Raw genomic sequence first — 25,390 nt, 5'->3', positions numbered from 1 at the left:
TCTGCCATAGCCTGGTAATGCGCTGGGTATTAAACGTTTCCCATGTCACCTGAGCTCCTATTCGTTCGCCTTTCATGGGTTTCTCCAATAGAAAACACTTCTATGCTTGATGCTATTACTATAGTCCGCATTCATTTTGGAAATGGTGACCCGTGAGTTATCCAATAGGAAACCATTTTGTAAGCGGTGTGCCATGACAATGGACATCCTATCTGATGGCATCTCTGTAAGAGGAATGCTCATGACATGAGACTTTATCTGCCATTGAATGGCGGCCAGCCACTACATTTCCACAGTGTGTGAGCATAGCCTTTCTGCCTTTCTGTGATTTCCATCCACTCCTGGTTACTGTGGTGGAACATAGCCTCACAATGCATTTCAAACACAGTGGAAACCCCACCACTTCTTCACCAGGAGCCGCGCCATATTGCCAATAATCCCAGCAATACTGCATGGCTATCAGCGAAGGAATGGCAGCGGCTTCATCCATGTTCAGACACAAATGTGGAAACATCATAATGAAACATTCTGGTCACAGGTTTTTAAGGGGAGCTTCACATGTAGCGGATCCACAGTGGATTTCAAGCTGCGAGTTTGCCGCGTAATCTGCTGTGGATCCTGTGAAGCGGAATGGGTCTCATACACACAGGACTGCCGTGCACTGATTGGCTGATGGGGAGCGAGGGGAGCCGGGAGCCTCACACACAGGTAATGTATGGGGATCCGGGGGGGTTAAAGGGGCCGGGTCCCAGAAGGGCAGCTGCGTGTACGGGACCCATTCAGCTTCACACTACAGGATCTGCAGCCGATTTTGCTGCAAACTCTGTTAAATCCGCTGCTGATCCGGTACGTGTGAAGCTGCCCTAAAGGGGGGGAAACACTGTCGTTTAAAGGGAAGTTACCATCAGGCCTTGGCTGAAGCACTGGGGGCGGCCGACCCAGTGGGAGGAACCCCTCTATGATGCAGCTCTATTGATTCTAATGGAGCCGTGTCATAGAGAGGCAGCGGCTTCCTCCCACTGGGTCGGCCGCCTCCAGTGCTTCAGCCCCCCAGGCTTGATGGTACATTAATGTGAGATGTGTTATGAGACCTGAATATAGATGGAATATAAGCTGTGTTTCTGCCGTGCCTCATAGAAGGAGGCTGACATATACAGTGACATAGTACAGCGGCGACCAGTCCGCTCCTGTTTGCTGGGGACTATGCTCACACATATCACACCATGGAACAATCTCTAGTGACTATGCTGAGGTGAATGTGCAGTGTCCCAGAACATGCAGACTACTACTACAGTGTCCCAGAACATGCAGACTACTACTGTGCCCCAGAACACGCAGACTACTACAGTGTCCCAGAACATGCAGACTACTACAGTGTCCCAGAACACGCAGACTACTACTGTGCCCCAGAACACGCAGACTACTACTGTGTCCCAGAACACGCAGACTACTACAGTGTCCCAGAACATGCAGACTACTACTGTGTCCCAGAACATGCAGACTACTACAGTGTCCCAGAACATGCAGACTACTACTGTGTCCCAGAACACGCAGACTACTACAGTGCCCCAGAACACGCAGACTACTACAGTGTCCCAGAACATGCAGACTACTACAGTGTCCCAGAACATGCAGACTACTACTGTGTCCCAGAACACGCAGACTACTACTGTGCCCCAGAACACGCAGACTACTACTGTGTCCCAGAACATGCAGACTACTACTGTGCCCCAGAACACGCAGACTACTACTGTGCCCCAGAACACGCAGACTACTACAGTGTCCCAGAACACGCAGACTACTACTGTGCCCCAGAACACGCAGACTACTACAGTGTCCCAGAACATGCAGACTACTACTACAGTGCCCCAGAACATGCAGACTACTACAGTGTCCCAGAACATGCAGACTACTACAGTGTCCCAGAACATGCAGACTACTACTGTGCCCCAGAACATGCAGACTACTACTGTGCCCCAGAACATGCAGACTACTACTGTGCCCCAGAACACGCAGACTACTACAGTGTCCCAGAACACGCAGACTACTACTGTGTCCCAGAACATGCAGACTACTACTGTGCCCCAGAACACGCAGACTACTACAGTGTCCCAGAACATGCAGACTACTACTGTGTCCCAGAACATGCAGACTACTACAGTGTCCCAGAACATGCAGACTACTACAGTGTCCCAGAACACGCAGACTACTACAGTGTCCCAGAACATGCAGACTACTACTGTGCCCCAGAACATGCAGACTACTACTGTGCCCCAGAACATGCAGACTACTACAGTGTCCCAGAACATGCAGACCACTACTGTGCCCCAGAACATGCAGACTACTACTGTGCCCCAGAACATGCAGACTACTACTGTGCCCCAGAACATGCAGACTACTACTGTGCCCCAGAACACGCAGACTACTACTGTGCCCCAGAACATGCAGACTACTACTGTGCCTTAGAACATGCAGACTACTACTGTGCCCCAGAACATGCAGACTACTACAGTGTCCCAGAACATGCAGACTACTACTGTGTCCCAGAACATGCAGACTACTACAGTGCCCCAGAACACGCAGACTACTACTGTGCCCCACAACATGCAGACTACTACTGTGCCCCAGAACATGCAGACTACTACTGTGTCCCAGAACATGCAGACTACTACTGTGCCCCAGAACATGCAGACTACTACAGTGTCCCAGAACATGCAGACTACTACAGTGTCCCAGAACACGCAGACTACTACAGTGTCCCAGAACATGCAGACTACTACAGTGTCCCAGAACATGCAGACTACTACTGTGCCCCAGAACATGCAGACTACTACTGTGCCCCAGAACACGCAGACTACTACAGTGTCCCAGAACATGCAGACTACTACTGTGCCCCAGAACACGCAGACTACTACTGTGCCCCAGAACATGCAGACTACTACAGTGTCCCAGAACATGCAGACTACTACTGTGCCCCAGAACATGCAGACTACTACTGTGCCCCAGAACACGCAGACTACTACAGTGTCCCAGAACATGCAGACTACTACTGTGTCCCAGAACATGCAGACTACTACTGTGTCCCAGAACATGCAGACTACTACAGTGCCCCAGAACATGCAGACTACTACTGTGCCCCAGAACATGCAGACTACTACTGTGCCCCAGAACATGCAGACTACTACTCCTATTATGGCCATTTCTCTTGCTGTGTCCATGCCTGTTCTGGTAAGTGTTTGCACTGCAACTGCTGCTGGTTTTCCCCTAGTATTCTCTGGTAATGGGCATTTTCATGTGTATTGTCATGTATTCCTGTGTATTATTGCATTGTACAGTGGTATGCAAGGCTGTTGATCACGTGACCTGTAACCATGGTTCCTCCAATGGCCGACTAGCTCTGGCCAGGAGCAACCATGTGACCTCCCACTTCCTCCTAACAAGTGAGTCTTCCCCTGCTTCCAAGCAAGGAGGATGTGTGTCGTCCCTCTCCTACCTCAGAGGAGTTGGGCTTCTTCTCTGCAGCTCCCACTTCACCACTAGAAGTGTGGATCAGGTGCTCTGCTGTATTCAAGTCTTCGGCTGTATCTGCCTGCTCAAGTGTCCGGAGTCTTCTCTCTCATCTGGGTGTCATTCCGTTATCTCTCCTCATCGCTACAAGGATTCACAGCAAGTATTATTCTCAAGCTAATCCACCCAGCAACGCTATTCCTCTCATACTCCTACTCCCATCATCCGGCACGTATTCTCACAGCCTATGCAGCACCACTCCTGCTTTATTTGTCAGAGCCTGCTATATACCCGGTTGTATCCGGACAGAACTGTTGCTACTAGTTACCTCATCTATAATAAAACCGCTGTTACTGAACCCTGGCATTGGTGTCCACTAACTGGTGCCCTGACTAAGTGCAGCGAAGAATCGCATGCCCATCATCACCCGCAGATTCCACAGACCAGCCCTACAGCTGTGCCGCCCTCAGGCCTATACCATGACAAGTATAACCCCTGCAGCTGCCCCGGTCATTGCCCGCTCATAACACCAGCACTGCGGAAGTGGCCCCCAGGGGCCAGGGCATCGCAAATGGGGATCTGATATGTGGTGGCCGGCTGGTGGGCAGCTACTGTATGAGCTACTGCAGTAGTGTTAGGGACCCCCAGGACAGACCCCGTCCCTACTCTCCCTGCTCCTATCTCCTTATGTGACTTAAAGTGTCACTGTCGCAAATGTTTTTTATTTTTTTTTTGCAGAAATCAATAGTCCAGGCGATTTTAAGAAACTTTGTAATTGGGTTTATTATCCGAAAAATGCATTTTTATCATGAAAAAGCAGTTTGAAGCTCTCCCCCCTGTCTTCATTGTTCTCCTATGGAGAGAGCTAAAGAAAAGACCAAAACAGGACAACAAAGAGTTAATCTACAAATACCTCACCCGTTATCTCTTCTGACCATCACCAGTGACCTGTCTGAGCTCAGATTACAGCTGTCACCCAGCTCCGTGCCTGTAATCCTCTGTTCTCTGCTCTCTGCTGCCGGCTAACTCCCTCCTTCCTCCTCCCCCCTCCCCTCTCCATAGAGCAGACAGGGGACGTCTCCTGCAACAAGTCACAATTTTCAGATTTTTCAGAGTGGATGAAAAAGAGGAAGGAGGGGGGGGGGGGGGCCTGGGAAAAGGCTTTTTACATGCAGATAATGGCAGATTTGGCTAATAAACCCAATTACAAAGTTTCTTAAAATCGCCTGGACTATTGATTCTGCAAAAAAAAAAAAATCTGACAGTGACTCTTTAAATTGCAGCAATTCAGGTTTAACCCTTTCTCTACTTTCCTTCAGATATCCCTATTACATTAGCTGCAGAACAGCAGTGTAAGAGTTAAACCTGACTGCTCCAACAAATAAAGATAAGGAGACAGCCAGAGACTGGAGCCCCCCATCCCGGGGTGTGACAGGAGTGCGGCCCCCATCTCAGATCACGTCTGTCCGGTCACGGCCCTCACCCATCTACAGGAAATGGTGAACTACATAAAGGAAGCAGAGAGACTACTGACACCGGGGGAGGGGCGCTTCTCTCTGCTCTGTCAGGACGGGTGGGCTGGGGGAGGGGCGCTTCTCTCTGCTCTGTAGGGCTGGGGCAGGGGCGCTTCTCTCTGCTCTGTCAGGACGGGTGGGCCGGGGGAGGGGCGCTTCTCTCTGCTCTGTAGGGCCAGGGGAGGGGAGCTTCTCTCTGCTCTGTCAGGACGGGTGGGCCGGGGGAGGGGCGCTTCTCTCTGCTCTGTAGGGCTGGGGCAGGGGCGCTTCTCTCTGCTCTGTCAGGACGGGTGGGCCGGGGGAGGGGCGCTTCTCTCTGCTCTGTAGGGCCAGGGGAGGGGAGCTTCTCTCTGCTCTGTCAGGACGGGTGGGCCGGGGGAGGGGCGCTTCTCTCTGCTCTGTAGGGACGGGTGGGCCGGGGGAGGGGCGCTTCTCTCTGCTCTGTCAGGACGGGTGGGCCGGGGGAGGGGCGCTTCTCTCTGCTCTGTAGGGCCGGGGGAGGGGCTCTTCTCTCTGCTCTGTAGGGACGGGTGGGACGGGGGAGGGGCGCTTCTCTCTGCTCTGTCAGGACGGGTGGGCCGGGGGAGGGGCGCTTCTCTCTGCTCTGTAGGGCCGGGGAGGGGCTCTTCTCTCTGCTCTGTAGGGACGGGTGGGCCGGGGGAGGGGCGCTTCTCTCTGCTCTGTCAGGACGGGTGGGCCGGGGGAGGGGCGCTTCTCTCTGCTCTGTAGGGCCGGGTGGGCTGGGGGAGGGGCTCTTCTCTCTGCTCTGTAGGGCCAGGTGGGCCGGGGGAGGGGTGCCTCTCTCTGCTCTGTAGGGCCAGGTGGGCCGGCGGAGGGGCACTTCTCTCTGCTCTGTAGGGCCGGGTGGGCCGGGGGAGGGGCGCTTCTCTCTGCTCTGTAGGGCCGTGTGGGCCGGGGGAGGGGTGCCTCTCTCTGCTCTGTAGGGCCGGGTGGGCCTGGGAGGGGCGCTTCTCTCTGCTCTGTCAGGATGGGTGGGCCGGGGGAGGGGCACTTCTCTCTGCTCTGTAGGGCCGGGTGGGCTGGGGGAGGGGCTCTTCTCTCTGCTCTGTCGGGACAGGTGGGCCGGGGGAGGGGCGCTTCTCTCTGCTCTGTCAGGGGGAGGGGCGCTTCTCTCTGCTCTGTCAGGACGGGTGGGCCGGGGGAGGGGTGCCTCTCTCTGCTCTGGTGGGCCGGGGGAGGGGTGCTTCTCTCTGCTCTGGCTGCGGTGTCTGTGTACAGAGCAGCTGAGATGATGCTGAACCAGCCGGCAGGGGGAGGAGCGCTCCTGTCATCCTGTCTATTATCCTACCTATCACTGATACTGCTGCTCCGGAGGGGGTGCAGTCTGATGAGGGGGGGTATTAACCTACCTATCACTGATACTGCTGCTCCGGAGGGGGTGCAGTCTGATGAGGGGGGGTATTAACCTACCTATCACTGATACTGCTGCTCCGGAGGGGGTGCAGTCTGGTGAGGGGGCATTATCCTACCTATCACTGATACTGCTGCTCCGGAGGGGGTGCAGTCTGGTGAGGGGGGGTATTAACCTACCTATCACTGATACTACTGCTGCTCCGGAGGGGGTGCATTATCCTACCTATCACTGATACTACTGCTGCTCCGGAGGGGGTGCAGTCTGGTGAGGGGGGGCATAATCCTACCTATCACTGATACTGCTGCTCCGGAGGGGGTGCAGTCAGATGAGGGGGGGGGGGGCATAATCCTACCTATCACTGATACTACTGCTCCGGAGGGGGTGCAGTCTGGTGAGGGGGTATTATCCTACCTATCACTGATACTGCTGCTCCGGAGGGGGTGCAGTCTGGTGAGGGGGTATTATCCTACCTATCACTGATACTACTGCTCCGGAGGGGGTGCAGTCTGGTGAGGGGGGGCATAATCCTACCTATCACTGATACTACTGCTCCGGAGGGGGTGCAGTCTGGTGAGGGGGGGTATTATCCTACCTATCACTGATATTACTGCTCCGGAGGGGGTGCAGTCTGGTGAGGGGGGGTATTATCCTACCTATCACTGATACTACTGCTCCGGAGGGGTGCAGTCTGGTGAGGGGGGCATAATCCTACCTATCACTGATACTACTGCTCCGGAGGGGGTGCAGTCTGGTGAGGGGGGGTATTATCCTACCTATCACTGATATTACTGCTCCGGAGGGGGTGCAGTCTGGTGAGGGGGGGTATTATCCTACCTATCACTGATACTACTGCTCCGGAGGGGGTGCAGTCTGGTGAGGGGGGCATAATCCTACCTATCACTGATACTACTGCTGCTCCGGAGGGGGTGCAGTCTGGTGAGGGGGCATAATCCTACCTATCACTGATACTACTGCTGCTCCGGAGGGGGTGCAGTCTGGTGAGGGGGGGTATTATCCTACCTATCACTGATACTGCTGCTCCGGAGGGGGTGCAGTCTGGTGAGGGGGGCATAATCCTACCTATCACTGATACTGCTGCTCCGGAGGGGGTGTAGTCTGGTGAGGGGGTATTATCCTACCTATCACTGATACTACTGCTCCGGAGGGGGTGCAGTCTGGTGAGGGGGTATTATCCTACCTATCACTGATACTGCTGCTCCGGAGGGGGTGCAGTCTGGTGAGGGGGGTATTATCCTACCTATCACTGATACTGCTGCTCCGGAGGGGGTGCAGTCTGGTGAGGGGGGCATTATCCTACCTATCACTGATACTACTGCTCCGGAGGGGGTGCAGTCTGGTGAGGGGGGGCATAATCCTACCTATCACTGATACTGCTGCTCCGGAGGGGGTGCAGTCTGGTGAGGGGGGGTATTATCCTACCTATCACTGATACTGCTGCTCCGGAGGGGGTGCAGTCTGGTGAGGGGGTATTATCCTACCTATCACTGATACTACTGCTCCGGAGGGGGTGCAGTCTGGTGAGGGGGGGTATTATCCTACCTATCACTGATACTACTGCTCCGGAGGGGTGCAGTCTGGTGAGGGGGCATAATCCTACCTATCACTGATACTACTGCTCCGGAGGGGGTGCAGTCTGGTGAGGGGGTATTATCCTACCTATCACTGATACTGCTGCTCCGGAGGGGGTGCAGTCTGGTGAGGGGGTATTATCCTACCTATCACTGATACTACTGCTCCGGAGGGGGTGCAGTCTGGTGAGGGGGGGTATTATCCTACCTATCACTGATACTGCTGCTCCGGAGGGGGTGCAGTCTGGTGAGGGGGGATATTATCCTACCTATCACTGATACTGCTGCTCCGGAGGGGGTGTAGTCTGGTGAGGGGGGGTATTATCCTACCTATCACTGATACTACTGCTCCGGAGGGGGTGCAGTCTGGTGAGGGGGGCATAATCCTACCTATCACTGATACTACTGCTGCTCCGGAGGGGGTGCAGTCTGGTGAGGGGGGGTATTATCCTACCTATCACTGATACTACTGCTGCTCCGGAGGGGGTGCAGTCTGGTGAGGGGGGCATAATCCTACCTATCACTGATACTACTGCTGCTGCTCCGGAGGGGGTGCAGTCTGGTGAGGGGGGGTATTATCCTACCTATCACTGATAATACTGCTCGGGAGGGGGTGCAGTCTGGTGAGGGGGGGTATTATCCTACCTATCACTGATACTGCTGCTCCGGAGGGGGTGCAGTCTGGTGAGGGGGGCATAATCCTACCTATCACTGATACTGCTGCTCCGGAGGGGGTGCAGTCTGGTGAGGGGGGCATAATCCTACCTATCACTGATACTACTGCTGCTCCGGAGGGGGTGCAGTCTGGTGAGGGGGGGCATAATCCTACCTATTACTGATACTACTGCTCCGGAGGGGGTGCAGTCTGGTGAGGGGGCATAATCCTACCTATCACTGATACTGCTGCTGCTCCGGAGGGGGTGCAGTCAGATGAGGGGGGGTATTATCCTACCTATCACTGATACTGCTGCTCCGGAGGGGGTGCAGTCTGGTGAGGGGGGCATAATCCTACCTATCACTGATACTACTGCTCCGGAGGGGGTGCAGTCTGGTGAGGGGGGTATTATCCTACCTATCACTGATACTACTGCTGCTCCGGAGGGGGTGCAGTCTGGTGAGGGGGGGCATAATCCTACCTATCACTGATACTACTGCTCCGGAGGGGGTGCAGTCTGGTGAGGGGGGGCATAATCCTACCTATCACTGATACTACTGCTCCGGAGGGGGTGCAGTCTGGGGAGGGGGGGGGGGGGGCATAATCCTACCTATCACTGATACTGCTGCTCCGGAGGGGGTGCAGTCTGGTGAGGGGGCATAATCCTACCTATCACTGATACTACTGCTGCTGCTCCGGAGGGGGTGCAGTCTGGTGAGGGGGTATAATCCTACCTATCACTGATACTGCTGCTCCGGAGGGGGTGCAGTCTGGTGAGGGGGGGTATTATCCTACCTATCACTGATACTACTGCTCCGGAGGGGGTACAGTCTGGTGAGGGGGGGTATTATCCTACCTATCACTGATACTACTGCTCCGGAGGGGGTGCAGTCTGGTGAGGGGGCATAATCCTACCTATCACTGATACTACTGCTCCGGAGGGGGTGCAGTCTGGTGAGGGGGGGTATTATCCTACCTATCACTGATACTACTGATCCGGAGGGGGTGCAGTCTGGTGAGGGGGCATAATCCTACCTATCACTGATACTACTGCTCCGGAGGGGGTGCAGTCTGGTGAGGGGGGGTATTATCCTACCTATCACTGATACTGCTGCTGCTCCGGAGGGGGTGCAGTCTGGTGAGGGGGTATTATCCTACCTATCACTGATATTACTGCTCCGGAGGGGGTGCAGTCTGGTGAGGGGGGGTATTATCCTACCTATCACTGATACTACTGCTGCTCCGGAGGGGGTGCAGTCTGGTGAGGGGGGGTATTATCCTACCTATCACTGATACTACTGATCCGGAGGGGGTGCAGTCTGGTGAGGGGGCATAATCCTACCTATCACTGATACTACTGCTCCGGAGGGGGTGCAGTCTGGTGAGGGGGGTATTATCCTACCTATCACTGATACTACTGCTGCTCCGGAGGGGGTGCAGTCTGGTGAGGGGGGTATTATCCTACCTATCACTGATACTACTGCTCCGGAGGGGGTGCAGTCTGGTGAGGGGGGCATAATCCTACCTATCACTGATACTGCTGCTCCGGAGGGGGTGCAGTCTGGTGAGGGGGGGTATTATCCTACCTATCACTGATACTACTGCTCCGGAGGGGGTGCAGTCTGGTGAGGGGGGGTATTATCCTACCTATCACTGATACTACTGCTGCTCCGGAGGGGGTGCAGTCTGGTGAGGGGGGGCATAATCCTACCTATCACTGATACTGCTGCTCCGGAGGGGTGCAGTCTGGTGAGGGGGGGCATTATCCCACTTGTGTCTGTGTCTGCTGTGTCGGTACAATAGTTGAGAAGAAGTTCACACTATGGAGTTCCCAGTTGTGCAGGAGATCCGTGAGGCTTAGGCGCTGATCAGCTGAGTCAGGATTCTCACATCACAGATGATAGGAGTTGTAGTAGAGGTAGGAGTAAGACAAATCAATGGATAATGTGTTTCTAAGGGAATCCTCAATAGATCTGATGATCTCATCTGATGAAACCCGTCATCCATTGATTAAAGTCTTACTGTTATATCAACTACAACTCCTATCATCTGTGATGTGAGAATCCTCATCTGATCAGAGCCCAAGCCTCACGGATCTCCTGCACAACTGGACCTCCAAAGTGTGAACTTCTCATCACATACATACATATATATATATATACACAAACAGACATACATACTGTATACATATATACACAAATAGACATACTGCAGACATACACACTGTATACATATATACACAAATAGACATACTGCAGACATACACAAACATGCAGACACAACTCACCTTACATATATACATCTAATCATACTAACACACACACAGACTCACCAACATGGATACACAGATACAAAAGCCTGCAGATTACACATAATATATACACTATATACATGATAGAAAACACACACACACACACACACACACATATATCACTGACATGCATAAACACATGACACATGTACAGACACTGATGACAGATAGACAAGTATATACACACACACATACACATGTTCAGCAGGGCAGGAGGCTTCAGTCTTCTCTTCTCCCAGCCGGGCAGCCTGCAGCCTCTCCCCATCTCCTGTGCACCGACTGCACACACAGCTACAGGAGAGTCACGTGATTGCAGAGGGGAGGGGGGCAGAGGGGCCTGCTGCGGCATCTTGTGACAGGCAGGAAGAGGGCAGCGCTGAGGATGGGAGCAGATGTAAGGAGCCAGGTGAGCAGGGGGAGGGGAGGGCCAATGATTGCAGAAAGAACGGGCCCTGATACGGCCTTAGCTCAGCCAGCAGTGTGGGAGCTCCCGATACCAGGCAGCTTCCAAACGGGAGGCCCCTCTCTGGCTTAGGGGAAGGGCCCTGCAAGAGGGAGGAGGGGGTGGGGCCCACCGGGAGGGAGGAGGGGGTGGGGCCCACCGGGAGGGAGGAGGGGGTGGGGCCCACCGGGAGGGAGGAGGGGGTGGGGCCCACCGGTGGATCCCCCGGCTCCCCCGGCTCCCCGGTGGCCCAGTCCGGCCCTGCACGTCATCACCTGTTCACACTGCTGCGGTTTCAATATTGGTCTATCATGAGACCCTGTGAGTTGGTCCAAGAAGCTAGGGAGTGGCCTATACTACACAGGGGCTGCATAGAGGGGACCAGGGCTGGACTGGGACTGAAAATCGGCAAAACCTAACATTTCTAGGCACACAGGCCACTTACCGTACCGCAGCACAGACACTATATACCATATCATCTTGTTGGACATACTGGGAACTACAACCTCCAGCAGTTCCTGAAGGTCTATAGCTGCCAGGGCATGCTGGGAGTTGTAGTTCACAATCTATGGGGTTGAGTGTTACATTTTTTATTAATGTGAAATAAATACCCCAGAACTATGTAACACTCAACCCCATAGATTGTGAACTACAACTCCCAGCATGCCCTGGCAGCTATAGACTTTCAGGAACTTCTGAGAGTTACAGTTCTTTCTACAAAAGACATTTTTAAAATTTGTAGGGAGAACTACAACTCCCAGCAGTTCCTGAAGGTCTATAGCTGTCATGGCATGCTGGGAGTTGTAGTTCACAACTTCATATTTTCTGTTCTTCCCTGCTTCACTTTATTAACATGATCATTTTATTTCAATTTTTTAAGAGAGAATGTGGAGAGAGGAGAGAGAGAGGAGGTGAAGAGAGGAGAGAGAGGAGGTGAAGGGGGGAGAGAGAGGAGGTGAAGGGGGAGAGAGAGGAGGTGAAGGGGGGAGAGAGAGGAGGTGAAGAGAGGAGGTGAAGGGGGGAGAGAGAGGAGGTGAAGGGGGGAGAGAGAGGAGGTGAAGGGAGGAGAGAGAGAGGAGGTGAAGGGGGGAGAGAGAGAGGAGGTGAAGGGGGGAGAGAGAGGAGGTGAAGAGAGGAGAGAGAGAGGAGGTGAATGGAGGAGAGAGAGAGGAGGTGAAGAGAGGAGAGAGAGAGGAGGTGAATGGGGGAGAGAGAGAGGAGGTGAATGGGGGAGAGAGAGGAGGTGAAGGGGGGAGAGAGAGGAGGTGAAGGGGGGAGAGAGAGGAGGTGAAGAGAGGAGAGAGAGGAGGTGAAGAGAGGAGAGAGAGGAGGTGAAGAGAGGAGAGAGAGAGAGGAGGTGAATGGGGGAGAGAGAGAGGAGGTGAATGGGGGAGAGAGAGGAGGTGAAGAGAGGAGAGAGAGGAGGTGAAGGGAGGAGAGAGGAGGTGAAGGGGGGAGAGAGAGGAGGTGAAGGGAGGAGAGAGAGGAGGTGAAGAGAGGAGAGAGAGAGAGGAGGTGAAGAGAGGAGAGAGAGGAGGTGAAGGGAGGAGAGAGGAGGTGAAGGGGGAGAGAGAGGAGGTGAAGGGAGGAGAGAGAGGAGGTGAAGAGAGGAGAGAGAGAGAGGAGGTGAAGAGAGGAGAGAGAAGAGGTGAAGGGAGGAGAGAGAGGAGGTGAAGGGGGGAGAGAGAGGAGGTGAAGGGAGGAGAGAGAGGAGGTGAAGGGAGTAGAGAGAGGAGGCGAAGAGAGGAGAGAGAGAAGGTGAAGAGAGGAGAGAGAGGAGGTGGAGAGGAGAGAGAGGAGGTGAAGGGGGGAGAGAGAGGAGGTGAATGGGGGAGAGAGAGGAGGTGAAGAGAGGAGAGAGAGGAGGTGAATGGGGGAGAGAGAAGAGGTGAAGGGGGGGAGAGAGGAGGTGAAGAGAGGGGAGAGAGAGGAGGAGAGAGAGGAGAGAGAGGAGGTGAAGGGAGGAGAGAGAGGAGGTGAAGGGAGGAGAGAGAGGAGGTGAAGAGAGGAGGCGAAGAGAGGAGAGAGAGAAGGTGAAGAGAGGAGAGAGAGGAGGTGAAGAGAGGAGAGAGAGGAGGTGAAGAGAGGAGAGAGAGAGGAGGTGAATGGGGGAGAGAGAGGAGGTGAAGGGAGGAGAGAGAGGAGGTGAATGGGGGAGAGAGAAGAGGTGAAGGGGGGAGAGAGAGAGTAGGTGAAGGGGGGGAGAGAGAGGAGGTGAAGAGAGGGGAGAAGAGAGGAGAGAGAGAGGAGGTGAAGAGAGGAGAGAGAGGAGGTGAAGGGGGAGAGAGAGGAGGTGAAGGGGGAGAGAGAGGAGGTGAAGGGGGGGAGAGAGGAGGTGAAGGGGGGGAGAGAGGAGGTGAAGGGGGGGAGAGAGGAGGTGAAGGGGGGGAGAGAGGAGGTGAAGAGAGGAGAGAGGAGGTGAAGGGAGGAGAGAGAGGAGGTGAAGGGAGGAGAGAGAGGAGGTGAAGGGAGGAGAGAGAGGAGGTGAAGGGAGGAGAGAGAGGAGGTGATGGGGGGGAGAGAGGAGGTGAAGAGAGGAGAGAGAGGAGGTGAAGAGAGGAGAGAGACGAGGTGAAGGGAGGAGAGAGGAGGTGAAGGGAGGAGAGAGAGAGGAGGTGATGGGGGGAGAGAGGAGGTGATGGGGGGGGAGAGAGGAGGTGATTGGGGGAGAGAGGAGGTGAAGGGAGGAGAGAGGAGGAGAGAGAGGAGGTGAAGAGAGGAGAAAGAGAGGAGGTGAAGGGGGGAGAGAGGAGGTGGAGGGGGGAGAGAGGAGGTGAAGGGGGGAGAGAGGAGGTGAAGGGGGGAGAGAGGAGGTGAAGGGGGGGAGAGAGGAGGTAAAGGGGGAGGGAGAGAGGAGGTGAAGAGAGGAGAGAGAGGAGGTGAAGGGAGGAGAGAGAGGAGGTGAAGGGAGGAGAGAGAGGAGGTGATGGGGGGAGAGAGGAGTGAAGAGAGGAGAGAGAGGAGGTGAAGGGAGGAGAGAGGAGGTGAAGAGAGGAGAGAGATGAGGTGAAGGGAGGAGAGAGAGGAGGTGAAGGGGGGAGAGAGAAGAGGTGAAGAGAGGAGAGAGAGAGAAGGTGAAGGGGGGAGAGAGGAGGTAAAGGGGGAGGGAGAGAGGAGGTGAAGAGAGGAGAGAGAGGAGGTGAAGAGAGGAGAGAGAGGAGGTGAAGAGAGGAGAGAGAGGAGGTGAAGGGGGGAGAGAGAGGAGGTGAAGGGAGGAGAGAGAGGAGGTGATGGGGGGGAGAGAGGAGGTGAAGAGAGGAGAGAGGAGGTGAAGAGAGGAGAGAGAGGAGGTGAAGAGAGGAGAGAGAGGAGGTGAAGGGAGGAGAGAGGAGGTGAAGGGAGGAGAGAGAGGAGGTGATGGGGGGGAGAGAGGAGGTGATGGGGGGAGAGAGGAGGTGAAGAGAGGAGAGAGGAGGAGAGAGAGGAGGTGAAGAGAGGAGAGAGAGAGGAGGTGAAGGAGGGAGAGAGGGGTGAAGGGAGGGAGAGAGGAGGTGAAGGGGGAGAGAGGAGGTAGAAAGGGGGAGGGAGAGAGAGAGGAGGTAAAGGGGGAGGGGAAGAGAGGAGGGAAGAGAGGAGAGAGAGGAGGTGAAGGGAGGAGAGAGAGGAGGTGAAGGGAGGAGAGAGAGGAGGAGAGAGAGGAGGTGAAGAGAGAGGAGGTGAAGAGAGGAGAGAGATGAGTTGAAGGAGGAGAGAGAGGAGGTGAAGGGGGAGAGAGAAGAGGTGAGAGAGGAGAGAGAGAGAGGTGAAGGGGGGAGAGAGGAGGTAAAGGGGGAGGGAGAGAGGAGGTGAAGGAGAGGAGAGAGAGGAGGTGAAGAGAGGAGAGAGAGGAGGTTGAAGAGAGGAGAGAGGAGGTGAAGAGAGGAGAGAGAGGAGGTGAAGGGGGAGAGAGGAGGTGAAGAGAGGAGAGAGATTAGGTGAAGAGAGGAGAGAGAGGAGGTGAAGGGGGAAGAGAGGAGGTGAAGGGAGGAGAGAGAGGAGGTGAAGGGGGAGAGAGAGGAGGTGAAGGGAGGAGAGAGAGGAGGTAAAGGGGGAGAGAGAGGAGGGGGAGGGGGAGGGAGAGAGGAGGTGAAGAGAGGAGAGAGAGGAGGTGAAGAGAGGAGAGAGAGGAGGTGAAGGGGGAGAGAGAGGAGGTGAAGGGAGGAGAGAGAGGAGGTGAAGGGAGGAGAGAGAGGAGGTGAAGGGGGAGAGAGAGGAGGTGAAGGGAGGAGAGAGAGGAGGTGAAGGGGGAGAGAGAGGAGGTGAAGGGGGGAGAGAGAGGAGGTGAAGGGGGGAGAGCAAAGAGGTGAAGGGGGGAGAGAGAGAAGGTGAAGGGAGGAGAGAGAGGAGGTGAAGAGAGGAGAGAGAGAGGAGGTGAAGAGAGGAGAGAGAGGAGGTGAAGGGGGAGAGAGAGAGGTGAAGGAGGAGAGAGAGGAGGTGAAGGGGGAGAGAGAGGAGCGTGAAGGGAGGAGAGAGAGGAGGTGAAGGGGGAGAGAGAGGAGGTGAAGGGGGGAGAGAGAGGAGGTGAAGGGGGGAGAGCAAAGAGGTGAAGGGGGGATAGACTTGAGAAGGTGAAGGGAGGAGAGAGAGGAGGTGAAGGGGGGAGAGAGAGGAGGTGAAGGGGGGAGAGCAAAGAGGTGAAGGGGGGAGAGAGAGAAGGTGAAGGGAGGAGAGAGGAGGTGAAGAGAGGAGAGAGAGGAGGTGAATGGAGGAGAGAGAGGAGGTGAAGAGAGGAGAGAGGAGGTGAAGAGAGGAGAGAGAAGAGGTGAAGGGGGGAGAGAGAGAGGAGGTGAAGAGAGGAGAGAGGAGGTGAAGAGAGGAGAGAGAGGAGGTGAAGGGAGGAGAGAGAGGAGGTGAAGGGGGGAGAGAGAAGAGGTGAAGGGGGGAGAGAGAGAGAGGAGGTGAAGAGAGGAGAGAGGAGGTGAAGAGAGGAGAGAGAGGAGGTGAAGAGAGGAGGGAGGAGGTGAAGAGAGGAGAGAGAGAGAGGTGAAGGGAGAGAGAGGAGGTGAAGGGGGAGAGAGAGAGGAGGTGAAGAGAGGACAGAGAGAGGAGGTAAAGAGAGGAGAGAGAGAGAGGAGGTGAAGGGGGGAGAGAGAAGAGGTGAAGGGGTGAGAGAGAGGAGGTGAAAGGGGGGAGAGAGAGGAGGTGAAGGGGGGGGAGAGAGAGGAGGTGAAGGGGGGGAAGAGAGAGGAGGTGAAGGGGGGGGAAGAGAGAGGAGGTGAAGGGGGGGAGAGAGGAGGTGAAGGGAGGAGAGAGAGGAGGTGAAGGGAGGAGAGAGAGGAGAGAGAGGAGGTGAAGGGAGGAGAGAGAGGAGGTGAAGGGAGGAGAGAGGAGGTGAAGGGGGAGAGAGAGAGGAGGTGAAGGGGGGGGGGAGAGGAGGTGAAGGGGGGGGGAGAGAGGAGGTGAAGGGAGGAGAGAGAGAGAGAGAGAGAGAGAGAGAGGAGGTGAAGAGAGGAGAGAGAGGAGGTGAAGAGAGGAGAGAGAGGAGGTGAAGGGAGGAGAGAGAGGAGGTGAAGGGAGGAGAGAGAGGAGGTGAAGGGGGAGAGAGAGGAGGTAAAGGGAGGAGAGAGAGAGGAGGTGAAGAGAGGAGAGAGAGGAGGTGAAGGGAGGAGAGAGAGAGGAGGTGAAGAGAGGAGAGAGAGGAGGTGAAGGGAGGAGAGAGAGAGATGAGGTGAGAGAGGAGGTGAAGGGGGGGGGAGAGAGGAGGTGAAGGGGGAGAGAGAGAGGAGGTGAAGAGAGGAGAGAGAGGAGGTGAAGAGAGGAGAGAGAGGAGGTGAAGGGAGGAGAGAGAGAGGAGGTGAGAGAGGAGGTGAAGGGGGGGGAGAGAGGAGGTGAAGGGGGGAGAGAGAGAGGAGGTGAAGGGAGGAGAGAGAGAGGAGGTGAGAGAGGAGGTGAAGGGGGGAGAGAGAGAGGAGGTGAGAGAGGAGGTGAAGGGGGGGGGGAGAGAGGAGGTGAAGGGGAAAGATGGAGGAAGTGGGAGGAGAGATATTGGAAGGGAAGTGATGAAGGAGTGAGAGAGGAGGTGAAGGGGGGAGAGAGAGAGGTGGTGAAGGGGGTAAGGAGGGGGTGTGAGACACAGTACAACCTTTCTCCTGCAGCGCCGGCCGTCTCATCGCTTTTCCACGCGGCAGCAGTGAGCGGGTGAGTCCGGGGAGGGCCGGGGGGAGCTGCAGGGGGCTGACAGGATGATCGCTAGATCGTCCGGCCAGCCCATAGGATATAGCAGCGTCTGCTGCCGGCGCTCCTATTCCACGGACCCCACCGCAGCAGATCGTTGCTGTATCAGTCGTTTGTTTTAAACATGTTGATAATGGTTCCATGGAATAGGCCTTAGGTCTCTTGCACAGCGGTAATAGTTTACACCCATCATGTGGCACATTGGGTCAGGCAGGATTTTCCCGATAGATGGCACCTGGTCTGATAGATGGAAGGAAGCATTGATAATAAGACGCCGTTTCTCCTGCCCAGGATGTAGATGATGAAGATGATGAGATCAGGAGGCCAAAGAAGCTTGGTCGAAAGATAATGCGGAGCACCTCTCTGAGCCGCCAGGTAATCCTGGGATGTGTATGTCTGTAAAGTGGGGCAGATTTGTTTATACTGTCTTACAGTTCTCCCTTATTCCTAATGTTACATTGTGTGATAGCTGCTGGTCATCTGGGCCAGGACAAGGTACTCAGCCATACATAGCAGGGGGTGCCCCACAATGCACTGCTGTCAGCAAAGGGAGGCCCTGGAGAAAGGCTACATGGTCCTCCTCTTTGGACTGTGGGACTGGACCAAGTGACATCTACTCAAAGTTATTGACAGACCCCTGGGTTTCTGAGGACCATATCCATGATGTCTTCCAAATAATAGAAACAGCAGCACAGACTGGAGTGGTATTGGATACGGACATGAAGGGCCCTCAACTCGGTTTCTATCTTCTCACTGAACTACAATCCTGAGAATATTGAAACTCTGGAGCAGCGGACAAGTGGGAATTCTGTGTCTGAAATTCTGGAAGGAAATAATGGTGAATCTCAGGGGAGATATAATGCAGACCAAGTTCTGGATCAGAAGGTTAATTTTCTATCTGACACACAAACTGAAGAATAGCAGAGTGGAGTGCGCTCACAGGAACAGTGCTCGGAGTTCCAGCAATGGAAAATGGACACACGAACTGGAGAGAAAGGAACGGCTGCACATCCCATCTATGGCTGATACTAATGCCGCTAGGCCTATATTAAATCAACACCAGAGTGTCTGTATATGAATTGATCAAGCCATATTGCCCCGTGTACCACCGCGCAGGTCCTCTGGTTCACACGGGTCCCTACGCTAACTCCACACCGTGTCGGTCAGCGACCGCCAACCCCGCAAAGCGTGCACATGCAGGGAAGGGAGGCCATGGAACGGCCCTGCAACCCCAATGTCACAGGACCAGACCCAAAAAGCCCCACTAATACCCAGCCAGCACCACCGGCGGGGAAGGCTGCCCCCAAACGACACAAGTATGGATATGGTATTACACTTACCATTGCTGCTCTCACAGAATGGGGAAGACATAGGGTCCAGACATGTGAGCACAGGCATCTCCTGCTAATTTTGGTCATGTGGGTCTCATAAAGGAGTGCTAGCTGTTCAGAGAGGGAGAACTGTAAAACACGAACTGGAGAGAAAGGAACGGCCTGCACATCCATCTATGGCTGATACTAATGCCGCTAGGCCTATATTAAAAATCAACACCAGAGTGTCTGTATATGAATTGATCAAGCCATATTGCCCCGTGTACCACCGCGCAGGTCCTCTGGTCCACACGGGTCCCTACGCTAACTCCACACCGTGTCGGTCAGCAACCGCCAACCCCGCAAAGCGTGCACGTGCAGGGAAGGGATTGGCATTTTTGGGTCTGGTCCTGTGGCATGGGGGGTTGCAGGGCCGTTCCATTGCCTCCCTTCCCTGACTGTGCACGCCTGGCGGGGGTGGTGGTCGCTGACCGGCACAGTGTGGACTTAGTGTAGGGACCCATGTGTATCAGATACCGGCACGAGGTACATGGGGCAGTATGGCTTCATCAATTCACATACAGAATTCTGATATTTTTTATGCAGCCGAGAGGTACTAGCATCAGCCATAGGTGTGAGGTGCAGCGCTCTGTTTCTTCCCTGAACCGTAATTATATGTCTGAGGTTCTGGAGGACGAGAAGGGAGTAATGATGGAGGACGAGCACTGTGAGGAGAGGAGTAATGATGGAGGACGAGCACTGTGAGGAGAGAGGAGTAATGATGGAGGACGAGCACTGTGAGGAGAGGAGTAATGATGGAGGACGAGCACTGTGAGGAGAGAGGAGTAATGATGGAGGACCAGCACTGTGAGGAGAGGAGTAATGATGGAGGACGAGCACTGTGAGGAGAGGAGTAATGATGGAGGACGAGAAGGGAGTAATGATGGAGGACGAGAAGGGAGTAATGATGGAGGACGAGAAGGGAGTAATGATGGAGGACGAGCACTGTGAGGAGAGGAGTAATGATGGAGGACGAGCACTGTGAGGAGAGGAGTAATGATGGAGGACGAGAAGGGAGTAATGATGGAGGACGAGCACTGTGAGGAGAGAGGAGTAATGATGGAGGACGAGAAGGGAGTAATGATGGAGGACGAGCACTGTGAGGAGAGGAGTAATGATGGAGGACGAGCACTGAGAGGAGAGAGGAGTAATGATGGAGGACGAGCACTGTGAGGAGAGGAGTAATGATGGAGGACGAGCACTGAGAGGAGAGAGGAGTAATGATGGAGGACGAGCACTGTGAGGAGAGGAGTAATGATGGAGGACGAGCACTGTGAGGAGAGGAGTAATGATGGAGGACGAGCACTGTGAGGAGAGGAGTAATGATGGAGGACGAGCACTGTGAGGAGAGAGGAGTAATGATGGAGGACGAGCACTGTGAGGAGAGAGGAGTAATGATGGAGGACGAGCACTGTGAGGAGAGAGGAGTAATGATGGAGGACGAGCACTGTGAGGAGAGAGGAGTAATGATGGAGGACGAGCACTGTGAGGAGAGAGGAGTAATGATGGAGGACGAGCACTGTGAGGAGAGGAGTAATGATGGAGGACGAGCACTGTGAGGAGAGGAGTAATGATGGAGGACGAGAAGGGAGTAATGATGGAGGACGAGCACTGTGAGGAGAGGAGTAATGATGGAGGACGAGCACTGTGAGGAGAGAGGAGTAATGATGGAGGACGAGCACTGTGAGGAGAGAGGAGTAATGATGGAGGACGAGCACTGTGAGGAGAGAGGAGTAATGATGGAGGACGAGCACTGTGAGGAGAGGAGTAATGATGGAGGACGAGCACTGTGAGGAGAGGAGTAATGATGGAGGACGAGCACTGTGAGGAGAGGAGTAATGATGGAGGACGAGCACTGTGAGGAGAGAGGAGTAATGATGGAGGACGAGCACTGTGAGGAGAGGAGTAATGATGGAGGACGAGCACTGTGAGGAGAGAGGAGTAATGATGGAGGACGAGCACTGAGAGGAGAGGAGTAATGATGGAGGACGAGCACTGAGAGGAGAGAGGAGTAATGATGGAGGACGAGCACTGTGGGGAGAGAGGAGTAATGATGGAGGACGAGCACTGAGAGGAGAGGAGTAATGATGGAGGACGAGCACTGTGAGGAGAGGAGTAATGATGGAGGACGAGCACTGTGAGGAGAGGAGTAATGATGGAGGACGAGCACTGTGAGGAGAGGAGTAATGATGGAGGACGAATACTGTGAGGAGAGAGGAGTAATGATGGAGGACGAGCACTGTGAGGAGAGGAGTAATGATGGAGGACGAGCACTGTGAGGAGAGAGGAGTAATGATGGAGGACGAGCACTGTGAGGAGAGGAGTAATGATGGAGGACGAGCACTGTGAGGAGAGGAGTAATGATGGAGGACGAGCACTGTGAGGAGAGGAGTAATGATGGAGGACGAATACTGTGAGGAGAGAGGAGTAATGATGGAGGACGAGCACTGTGAGGAGAGAGGAGTAATGATGGAGGACGAGCACTGTGAGGAGAGAGGAGTAATGATGGAGGACGAGCACTGTAAGGAGAGAGGAGTAATGATGGAGGACGAGCACTGTGAGGAGAGAGGAGTAATGATGGAGGACGAGCACTGTGAGGAGAGGAGTAATGATGGAGGACGAGCACTGTGAGGAGAGGAGTAATGATGGAGGACGAGCACTGTGAGGAGAGGAGTAATGATGGAGGACGAGCACTGTGAGGAGAGGAGTAATGATGGAGGACGAGCACTGTGAGGAGAGAGGAGTAATGATGGAGGACGAGCACTGTGAGGAGAGGAGTAATGATGGAGGACGAGCACTGTGAGGAGAGGAGTAATGATGGAGGACGAGCACTGTGAGGAGAGGAGTAATGATGGAGGACGAGCACTGTGAGGAGAGAGGAGTAATGATGGAGGACGAGCACTGTGAGGAGAGGAGTAATGATGGAGGACGAATACTGTGAGGAGAGAGGAGTAATGATGGAGGACGAGCACTGAGAGGAGAGGAGTAATGATGGATGACGAGCACTGTGGGATGAGAGGAGTAATGATGGAGGACGAGCACTGAGAGGAGAGAGTAATGATGGAGGACGAGCACTGTGAGGAGAGGAGTAATGATGGAGGACGAGCACTGTGAGGAGAGGAGTAATGATGGAGTACGAGCACTGTGAGGAGAGAGTAATGATGGAGGACGAGACTGTGAGGAGAGAGGAGTAATGATGGAGGACGAGCACTGTGAGGAGAGAGGAGTAATGATGGAGGACGAGCACTAGTGAGGATGAGAGGAGTAATGATGGAGGACGAGCACTGTGAGGAGAGAGGAGTAATGATGGAGGACGAGCACTGTTGAGGAGAGAGGAGTAATGATGGAGGACGAGCACTGTGAGGAGAGGAGTAATGATGGAGGACGAGCACTGTGAGGAGAGAGAGTAATGATGGAGGACGAGCACTGTGAGGAGAGGAGTAATGATGGAGGACCGAGACACTTGTGAGGAGAGAGGAGTAATGATGGAGGACGAGCACTGTGAGGAGAGGAGTAATGATGGAGGACGAGCACTGTGAGGAGAGGAGTAATGATGGAGGACGAGCACTGTGAGGAGAGGAGTATGATGGAGGCCGAGCACTGTGCGGAGAAGGAGTAATGATGGAGGACGAGCACTGTGAGGAGTAGGAGTAATGATGGAGGACGAGCACTGTGAGGAGAGAGGAGTAATGATGGGAGGACGAGCACTAGTGAGGAGAGGAGGTAATGATGGAGGACGAGCACTGTGAGGAGAGAAGGAGTATGATGGAGGACGAGCACTGTGAGGAGAGAGGAGTAATGATGGAGGACGAGCACTGTGAGGAGAGGAGTAATGATGGAGGACGAGCACTGTGAGGAGAGGAGTAATGATGGAGGACGAGCACTGTGAGGAGAGGAGTAATGATGGAGGACGAGCACTGTGAGGAGAGAGGAGTAATGATGGAGGACGAGAAGGGAGTAATGATGGAGGACGAGCACTGTGAGGAGAGGAGTAATGATGGAGGACGAGAAGGGAGTAATGATGGAGGACGAGCACTGTGAGGAGAGGAGTAATGATGGAGGACGAGCACTGTGAGGAGAGAGGAGTAATGATGGAGGACGAGCACTGTGAGGAGAGGAGTAATGATGGAGGACGAGCACTGTGAGGAGAGGAGTAATGATGGAGGACGAGCACTGTGAGGAGAGGAGTAATGATGGAGGACGAGCACTGAGAGGAGAGAGGAGTAATGATGGAGGACGAGCACTGTGAGGAGAGGAGTAATGATGGAGGACGAGCACTGAGAGGAGAGAGGAGTAATGATGGAGGACGAGCACTGTGAGGAGAGAGGAGTAATGATGGAGGACGAGCACTGTGAGGAGAGAGGAGTAATGATGGAGGACGAGCACTGTAGGAGAGGAGTAATGATGTGAGGACGAGCACTGTGAGAGAGGAGGAGTAATGATGGAGGACGAGAAGGGAGTACTGATGGAGGACGAGCTGGAGGAGAGAGTAATGATAGGAGGACGAGCAATGATGAGGACGAGGAGGCAGTAATGATGGAGGACGAGCACTGTGAGAGGAGAGGAGTAATGATGGAGGACGAAGCACTGAGAGGAGGAGGGAGTATGATGGAAGGACGAGCACTGTGAGGAGAGGAAGTAATGATGGAGGACGAGCACTAGTTGAGGAGAGTGAGTAATGAGTGGAGGACGAGCTACGTGTGAGGGAGAGGAGTAATTGATGGAGGACGAGCACTGTGAGGAGAGAGGAGTAATGAAGGGAGGACGAGCACTGTGAGGAGAAGGAGTAGTAATGATGGAGAGGACGAGCACTGTGAGGAAGAGAGGAGTAATGATGGAGGACGCGCACTGTGAGGAGGAGAGGAGTAATGATGGAGGACGAGCACTGTGAGGAGAGAGGAGTAATGATGGAGGACGAGCACTGTGAGGAGAGGAGTAATGATGGAGGACGAGCACTGTGAGGAGAGAGGAGTAATGATGGAGGACGAGCACTGAGAGGAGAGGAGTAATGATGGAGGACGAGCACTGAGAGGAGAGAGGAGTAATGATGGAGGACGAGCACTGTGGGGAGAGAGGAGTAATGATGGAGGACGAGCACTGAGAGGAGAGGAGTAATGATGGAGGACGAGCACTGTGAGGAGAGGAGTAATGATGGAGGACGAGCACTGTGAGGAGAGGAGTAATGATGGAGGACGAGCACTGTGAGGAGAGGAGTAATGATGGAGGACGAATACTGTGAGGAGAGAGGAGTAATGATGGAGGACGAGCACTGTGAGGAGAGGAGTAATGATGGAGGACGAGCACTGTGAGGAGAGAGGAGTAATGATGGAGGACGAGCACTGTGAGGAGAGGAGTAATGATGGAGGACGAGCACTGTGAGGAGAGGAGTAATGATGGAGGACGAGCACTGTGAGGAGAGGAGTAATGATGGAGGACGAATACTGTGAGGAGAGAGGAGTAATGATGGAGGACGAGCACTGTGAGGAGAGAGGAGTAATGATGGAGGACGAGCACTGTGAGGAGAGAGGAGTAATGATGGAGGACGAGCACTGTAAGGAGAGAGGAGTAATGATGGAGGACGAGCACTGTGAGGAGAGAGGAGTAATGATGGAGGACGAGCACTGTGAGGAGAGGAGTAATGATGGAGGACGAGCACTGTGAGGAGAGGAGTAATGATGGAGGACGAGCACTGTGAGGAGAGGAGTAATGATGGAGGACGAGCACTGTGAGGAGAGGAGTAATGATGGAGGACGAGCACTGTGAGGAGAGAGGAGTAATGATGGAGGACGAGCACTGTGAGGAGAGGAGTAATGATGGAGGACGAGCACTGTGATGAGAGGAGTAATGATGGAGGACGAGCACTGTGAGGAGAGGAGTAATGATGGAGGACGAGAAGGGAGTAATGATGGAGGACGAGCACTGTGAGGAGAGGAGTAATGATGGAGGACGAGAAGGGAGTAATGATGGAGGACGAGCACTGTGAGGAGAGGAGTAATGATGGAGGACGAGCACTGTGAGGAGAGAGGAGTAATGATGGAGGACGAGCACTGTGAGGAGAGGAGTAATGATGGAGGACGAGCACTGTGAGGAGAGGAGTAATGATGGAGGACGAGCACTGTGAGGAGAGGAGTAATGATGGAGGACGAGCACTGTGAGGAGAGGAGTAATGATGGAGGACGAGCACTGTGAGGAGAGAGGAGTAATGATGGAGGACGAGCACTGTGAGGAGAGGAGTAATGATGGAGGACGAATACTGTGAGGAGAGAGGAGTAATGATGGAGGACGAGCACTGAGAGGAGAGGAGTAATGATGGAGGACGAGCACTGAGAGGAGAGAGGAGTAATGATGGAGGACGAGCACTGTGAGGAGAGGAGTAATGATGGAGGACGAGCACTGTGAGGAGAGAGGAGTAATGATGGAGGACGAGCACTGTGAGGAGAGGAGTAATGATGGAGGACGAATACTGTGAGGAGA

At 54.3% G+C, this 25,390-nt stretch overlaps 1 protein-coding gene across 1 annotated transcript in view; it reads left to right on the top strand.

Annotated features, from left to right (window-relative positions):
* Positions 1 to 17,837: 17,837 nt before the first annotated feature.
* The window catches only part of LOC138778156 (phosphofurin acidic cluster sorting protein 2-like), a gene marked incomplete at both ends in the record, with an annotated part of 65,898 nt that continues 58,345 nt past the window's right edge, over positions 17,838 to 25,390 (top strand). The window contains one exon of the mRNA XM_069956422.1: positions 17,838 to 17,921. Coding sequence (XP_069812523.1) covers positions 17,838 to 17,921 — 84 coding nt within the window. The remainder of the gene's footprint in view (positions 17,922 to 25,390) is intronic.

This window comes from Dendropsophus ebraccatus, unplaced genomic scaffold (genome assembly GCF_027789765.1).
Source record: "Dendropsophus ebraccatus isolate aDenEbr1 unplaced genomic scaffold, aDenEbr1.pat pat_scaffold_653_ctg1, whole genome shotgun sequence".
NCBI lineage: Eukaryota > Metazoa > Chordata > Amphibia > Anura > Hylidae > Dendropsophus > Dendropsophus ebraccatus.
This window is presented reverse-complemented; position numbering and strand designations above follow the sequence as displayed.